This window comes from Protobothrops mucrosquamatus, unplaced genomic scaffold (assembly GCF_001527695.2).
Source record: "Protobothrops mucrosquamatus isolate PMUCROS unplaced genomic scaffold, P.Mucros_1.0 scaffold3145, whole genome shotgun sequence".
Classification (NCBI taxonomy): domain Eukaryota; kingdom Metazoa; phylum Chordata; class Lepidosauria; order Squamata; family Viperidae; genus Protobothrops; species Protobothrops mucrosquamatus.
In genome coordinates, this window is record NW_015389145.1 from 23,759 (window position 1) to 31,231 (window position 7,473).

The window sequence follows — 7,473 nt, forward strand, 5'->3', positions numbered from 1 at the left end:
TTGAGCGTTCTTTGCTATCAAATAAAACGGCTGCCTCCTGGCTGGACCACGCCAAGTTCGTTCAACAGAACAACACAAAGTAAGCGAAAATACACAATACCCGGGTTTTAGCAACAGCAATTAGCTCTTTGAAGTCCATCATTCTAAATAGGGATTAATTGCCATAGTTGGAATTCCTCTGATCCTGCCCATTTTTCTGAAGGAATCCTGCTCAACAGACTCTGCGGGAATCCTTTTTTTTTCCACTTTAGGAGTTTCCTAAAATGGAAATAAAGGATTCCCGCGGAGTCTGTTGAGCAGGATTCCTGCAGAAGTCTGATATAATCTCTTCCCAATTCTTTTCTCCTTTTGACCTTCCATGTGTGCTCTTAAGATGCATCTCTCCTAACCTGATCTTTGGAGAGCCGCTAAATCCACCCCTTTAAAATATGCAAATTAAAAATGCCTGGATTTCTGCAAGATACAGCATTTGAGCATAAGCCAACAGGCTGACAGGTATGTGTTGCATTTACAGGTAGTTGTTGATGTACGGCCACAGCCCAGCCCAACATTTCTATTGCCAGGCAAGACATACAGTTGTTCATTTGAGTTTTGTCGCATTTTACGACGTTGCAGGAATTGGGTACGGCCGGTCTAGAGAAAAGAAGGACTAGGGGTGACATGATAGCAGTATTCCAGTATTTGAGGGGCTGTCACAAAGGGGAGGGGGGTCAACTTATTTTCCAAAGCACCAGAAGGCAGGAGAAGAAGCAACGGATGGAGACTGATCGAGGAGAGAAGCAACCTGGAATTAAGGAGAAACTTCGTAACATTGAGGACAATTAGCCAGTGGAACGGCTTGCCACTTGAAGTTGTGGGTGCTCCCACACTGGAGGTTTTAAAGAAGAGATTGGACAGCCATTTGTCTGAAGTGATTTAGGGTCTCCTGCTTGCGCAGGGGGTTGGACTAGAAGACCTCCAAGATCCCTTCCAGCTTCTATTCTATTCTATTCTATTCTATTCTATTCTATTCTATTCTATTCTATTCTATTCCTTATTTCTATTCTAATTCCATATATTCTATTCTATTCTATTCCTTATTTCTATTCTAATTCCATATATTCTATTCTATTCTATTCTATTCTATTCTATTCTATTCTATTCTATTCTATTCTATTCTATTCTACTCTACTCTACTCTACTCTACTCTATTCTCTGGAGGTTTTTAAGAAGAGATTGAACAACCATTTGTCTGAAGTAGTCTAGGGTCTCCTGCTTGCGCAGGGGGTTGGACTAGAAGACCTCCAAGGTCCCTTCCAGCTCTATCCTGATTAAGTTGTTCAACAAATCACTGCAGCTGTGAAGTTAGTAACCTGGTTGTTAAGTAAATCTGGCATCTCCATTGACTTTGCTTGTCAGAAGGTTGCAAAAGGGGATCACGTGATCCCGGGACAGTACAAAATGTCATAAATATGAGCCAGTTGCTAAGTGTCCCAATTTGATCTCATGACGTCACCACAATGGTAATTAAGTGTGAAAAAAAGATCTTAAGTCCCCTTTTTCAGTGCTGTTGCAACTGCAAACGGTCACTAAATGAACTGCGGTTAAGTCGAGGACTGCCTGCATAGATTTAATTTTAAAGGCAGTCTGGCTACTTTAAGCATATGCAACTAAAGAACCCCTCCCCCCTTTGTTTCTCTGCTCCCCAGAAATCCATCAGTAGCTCATCCACGGTCCAGCTGAGCCTCAAAAGATACCCACATAAGTCCGGGTTTATTTTTTCTGTCCGGCGTGCGCCAGCGGACCACCAGCGGGGACTCGTCTCCGAAGACGATCAGGTCATGAGATGCTGGAGCCACCTAAAAAAGGAGAGAAGGAAACGGTCAACCCGGCCAGCAGACTTCTGAAAAATCTTTTTTTTCCTCGACAGCCTTTGGAACTCACCGCCACAGGATGAGAGAAGGCCACGGCCAGGGAGGTGTTTTCCCTGTTGACGTAGACGCAGCGAATGGTTGGTTCCAGATCACCTAAGCAGGAACCGAGTGGGAAACAAAGGCATCTGAACGGGGGGAGTGGAAGATGGGTTTTTATAAGTGTTGTCCTGTACCAGAAGCATGGGCCAGATATATGGAGTTTTATCCCGTGGGATGGTGCTGGTTAGGGAAATTCTGAGAGTTGAGATCACCGGGCCTGCAAAGGCTTCTAATTCACGAGAGCATCAATAATCTCCTTTTAAAAAAAGAATATTTCTAGCTCAGGGTTGGACTGTGGGGTGTTTGGTGGCCTCTAGGCTGGGTGGATTTCTTGCAGACGTTTCATGACCCAACTAGAGAACAGCATCAGGCCTAGAAGGGAGAGAGGTGTGCAGAGTGGAGGAGGAGGAGAAATGGAAGAAAAGAAGGAGGAGGATGTGAAGGAGGAGGAGAGCAGAAGGAGAAAGAGGAAGACTGTGGGGGTCCTCGGTGCTTTTTGAGCTGGGTTGTTTTATTGTGGACGTTTCATGACCCGACCAGGTAACGCCATCAGTGCTAGAAGGGTGTGGGAATTGCAGAGCAGACAGGAAGGAGAAATGGAAGAGGAGGAGGAGGAGGAGGAGGAGGAGGAGGAGGAGGAGGAGGAGGAGGAGGAGGAGGAGGAGAAGAAGAAGAAGAAGAAGAAGAAATAATATCTGTGGGGTCTTTAGTGGTCTTGAGCTTAGTTGTTTACTTGCAGATGTTTCATGACCCAACTAGGTAACATCATCAGTGCTAGAATGATGTGGGAATTGTAGAGCAGAAGGGAAGGAGAAATGGAGGAAGAGAAGCAGAAGGGGAGGAGGAGGAGGAGGAGGAGGAAGAGGAGGAGGAGGAAGAGGAGGAGGATCTGTGGGGTTTTTAGTGGTCTTGAGCTTGCTTATTTTCTTGCAGACGTTTCATGACCCAACTAGGTAGTGCTATATTGACCCTCGCACTGATGACGTTTCCTAGTTGGGTCAGGAAACGTCTGCAAGAAAACAACCAAGCTCAGAGACCACCAACTCCTTTAACTTTCTGCCTCATTTCTCTTGGCTTCCAATGTCCTCAGCAGCAAACAGAAGATTCTGTGGGGATAATTTTGATTTATCTGGAGATAAACCTCTCGCCCTGCCCCCTTCCTATCCCGGGGAGGCCTGAGACAAAACCCCTCCTCAAATCCGCCTTAGGCCGAATTTCCTTAAAAACAAGATGGCGGCCTGGCTCCTACCTCTGCCCAGAAGCCAGCGGTGGTAGAACCAGGCGCTCTGATCGTTGGGGTCCGTGAAGAAAGCGTTTTGCACCAGTTCCAGCTCTGGAAGAGAGGAGATTGGATCAATTTTTTTCATTCTTATCCCTGAATGTTTTAAATATTTTTCATGGTTTTTATATCAGGGGTCTTCAAACTTGGCCTTTTTATGACTTGTGGACTTCAACTCCCAGAATTCCTCAGCCAGCGTGCCTGGCTGAGGAATTCTAGGAGTTGAAGTCCACAAGTCATAAAAGGGCCAAGTTTGAAGACCCGTTTTTATATAATAATAATAATAATAATAATAATAATAATAATAATAATAATAATAATAATAATTTTCATGGTTTTATATTGTTATATATATTTATTATGTTTTAAGCCACCCAGAGTTGCTTCACAATGGGATGGGCTGCATATAAATTTATATTATAATAATAATAATAATAATAATAATAATAATAATAATAATAATAATAATAATAATAATAATAATGTTCATGGTTTTATATTGTTATATATATTTATTATGATATTTTAAGCCACCCAAAGTTGCTTGACAATGGGATGGGCTGCATATAAATTTAATATAATAATAATAATAACAACAACAACAATAATTTTCATGGTTTTATATTGTTATATATATTTATTATGGTGTTTTAAGCCACCCAGAGTTGCTTGACAATGAGATGGGCTGCATATAAATTTAATATATAATGATAATGATGATAATGATAATAATGATAATAATAATATACTACTACTACTACTACTAATAATAATAATAATAAACATAAACACAGAGGAGCAGAAGAGGAATTGGAACCCATGGCAACTGCCAAGAAACAGCTGATATTTTTAGCCCTAAATATCAACAAGAAGCATTTTCACATCCAAAGTGCCACGTCGGAGGTAGTCCTAGCAACTCCGGCACTGGAAAAAAAAGTGACTTAACGACTGGTCCTCGCATGTACGACCGTAAATTCGGGTGCTTGCAACTGGCAAGGATTTATGATGGTTGCAGTGTCCTGGAGACATGTGACCGTCATTTGTGATTTTCCCAGCCAATAGGGAAGCCGGCAGGAAAGGCCGCAAATGGCGATTATCGGGTGTCTCACTTATCGGCTGCTCCACTTAACGACCAATTTTCCACTCTCCAATTATGGTCGTAAATTGGGGACCACTGCTACGGCAGCTGACTTTTAACCCAGGGGGAAAACCTGGTCCAGACTGAACTGCAGGTTGAATTCTCCCTCCGGCAAGGAGAGAGACGAATCTTAATTTTACTTCTTGGATACCCCTGTTGGTGGACATCCCTAAAAGACGGTGGATCCTGGTTTGTTCCGAGCTGGGCACCTGTTTTTCCTCACATGGAACGAAAGCACCAACCCAGACCAAAAAAAGCCACACACACACACACAAAAAGACAAGTAAAATTGCTCCAGGGGGGGAAAAATGGCAGCATTGGATGCACAGCGATTATGCCAAGTTTTGGTGATCCGAGAACGGTTGCTACCGTGGCTTTTGTAAACAGAAACCGCTCAACATTTTTCGATCATGAGAAAGCTGCGATCAGGCAGGTGTGGCTGGCTTGGGTTTTTTTTGTTCCTTTTCTTATTTCTAAAGGGGCTGAAAAGGGAATGAGAAAAAGGAGGAGGTTAAAAGGGAACCTGTCTTGGATACTGTCACTCTCCCTGGAGAGGGTTATGATTAATTACCTTTTAATGCTCTCCTTGTCCAAAGGAATTTGTGAAGCTTACCCTCTGTTTATTTAATCTTCCGCAAACTTTTTTTTTTAATTATTATTTTTGGAGGGGGATGGTTAAGAGGAGAACCAGGGCTCAAAAGGAAAAAGGAAGGAAGGAAGAAGTTAAGAAAGAAGAGAAGGAGGAAAAAAGAAAGGAAGAAGTTAAGAAAAAAAGAGAAGGAAGAGGAAAGGAGAGGAAGGAAGGAGGAAAAAAAGAAAAGAAGAAGAGAAGAAAAAGAGGAGGGGAGAAGGAAGGAAAAAAGAAAGGAAGAAGTTAAGAGAAGAAAAAGAGAAAAGGAGACAAGAAGAGAAGGAGAAGAGAAGAGAAGAGAAGAGAGAAAAGGAAAAGTTAAGAGAAGGAAGGAAGGAAGAAGTTAAGAGAAGAAGAAGAGAAAAGGAGAGGGAAGAAAAAAGAAAGGAAGAAGTTTAAAGAGAAAAAAGAAGGAAGAGGAGAGGAGAGGAGGGGAGGGGAGAGGAGGGGAGGGGAGAGAAAGGAAGGAAGGAAGAAGGAAAAAAGAAAGGAAGAAGTTAATAGAAGAAAAAGAGAAGAGAAGAGAAATGGAAAAAGGAAAGGAAGAAGTTAAGAGAAGAAAAAGAGAAAAGGAAAGGAGAAGAGAAGGAAGAAAAGAAAAAGGAAAAGTTAAGAGAAGGAAGGAAGGAAAAAGAAAGGAAGAAGTTAAGAGCAGAAAAGGAAGAGGAGAGAAGAGAGATGGAAGGAAAAAAGGAAGAAGTTAAGAGAAGAAAAAGAGAAAGAAGACGAGAAGAGAAGGAAGAAGGAAAGAAAAAGAAAAGTGAAGAGAAGGTAGATAAGAAAAAACAGCTACAGTCATTGACTTACAAACATTAATTCAGCCATCATTCAAATTTAGCCCTAAAAAAAGCGATTTATGACCAGTCCTCACACTTACGACCGTCACAGCATCCCCACAGTCACCTGCTCAAAATTGATAACTGGCCTGTATTTATGACAGTTGAACTGTCTCGGGGTCACCATTTGTGACCTTCCCAGCCGGCTTCCAAGTCAATGGGGGGAAACCCAATTCATTTAATGACTGCGCGATCCACTTAACAACAGTAGTGATTCCCCATAGCAAAAAAAAAAAAAAAAGCCACAAAATCAGGTGCGACCCGCTTAACCGCCTAGCTTAAGAGTGGAAATTCTGGCCTTGTCATACGTCGAGGACTACTCGTATTCCAACGACGTGAGGAAAAACATGCAGGTTAAATAATAGCCTGTGTGAAGGGTGAACTTGGGATCGCGGGCACAAAAACTAAGGAGTGATCTCCTGCCTGAAAAGTACTTCTGAGGTAAAAAAATAACCCACGAAACTTCAGATATGCTTTTTCACTGCCCAGAAATGATTTGTGAGAGTTAATAACAATAAGAGGAAAACTCCCTTTCCCAGACTGAGTTGCCAGACCTTTAAAAGGGAAAAAAAAACACCCTTTCAGAAAGGAACATCTGATAAAGCCACTGAAAGCTCAACTGGGATAAAGGAATCTGTCCAAAAATTGATTTACGGCACAATTAAAAGTAGGTGGTGCACCGTCATGAAAAGAAGGACGAAGTTTGGGCTTCTTCTGACGATCAGAAAGAAGGAACCGAACGGTTTCCCCGGCTGATAAAATCGGCTGCTTTTGGAGGGTTTGGCAAGAGCGGCTGGCATGGATTCAATCACGGGTTTGAGAGACTCAAATAATTAAATAATTAAATAATTAAATAAATAAATAAAGAGATTCAAAGGAAAACCAAAAACCAAAATGAGATGGGGTGGTGATCAAGAGAGGAGAGATTCAAAAAATTTAAAAAAAAAAAATAGAAATAAGAGATTCAAAGAAAAACCAAAAAGCAGCAAAAATGAGATGGGGTGGTGATCAAGAGAGGAGAGGAGAGCAGTTCAGAAATATGGTTTATTTGCCTTTTGATGAGAAGCAGCAAGCAGCGGGAAATGGACGGGCTACACATCGGTTCCTCAACCTCATCTACTTTAAGACCTTTGGAGTTCAACTCTATCTACCTATTATCTCTCTAATTGTCTGTCTGTCTATTTCTAATTCTGCATCATCTATAATCTAATTGTCTGTATATATAATCATCTATTATCTAATTGTTTGTACCTACCTACCTACCTACCTACCTACCTACCTATCCATCCATCCATCCATCCATCCATCCATATCTATCTATCTATCTATCTATCTATCTATCTATCTATCTATCTATCTATCTATCTATCTATCTATCTATCTATCTATCTATCTATCTATCTATCTATCTCCTTATCCATCCATCCATCTCCTTATCCAGAGGTCGACTCCTAGACCCCTAACTTGCGGGGTGCCTCAGGGGTCGGTCCTCTCCCCCCTTTTGTTCAATATTTATGTGAAGCCGCTGGGGGAGATCATTCGTGGCTTTGGGGTGGATTTCCATCAGTACGCTGACGACACTCAGCTGTACATCTCCACCCCAGGCCACCCCAACGATGCCCTTGACGTGATGGCCC

General features: G+C 42.0%; 1 protein-coding gene across 1 annotated transcript in view; it reads right to left on the reverse strand.

Annotated features, from left to right (window-relative positions):
* The window catches only part of RABGGTA (Rab geranylgeranyltransferase subunit alpha), a 24,717-nt gene that overhangs the window by 12,660 nt on the left and 4,584 nt on the right, over positions 1–7,473 (reverse strand). The window contains exons 4-6 of the mRNA XM_029286222.1: positions 3,202–3,285; positions 1,924–2,006; positions 1,741–1,838 (exon numbers count right to left, since the gene is read on the reverse strand). Of these exons, the coding sequence (XP_029142055.1) occupies positions 1,741–1,838; positions 1,924–2,006; positions 3,202–3,285 (265 nt within the window). The remainder of the gene's footprint in view (positions 1–1,740; positions 1,839–1,923; positions 2,007–3,201; positions 3,286–7,473) is intronic.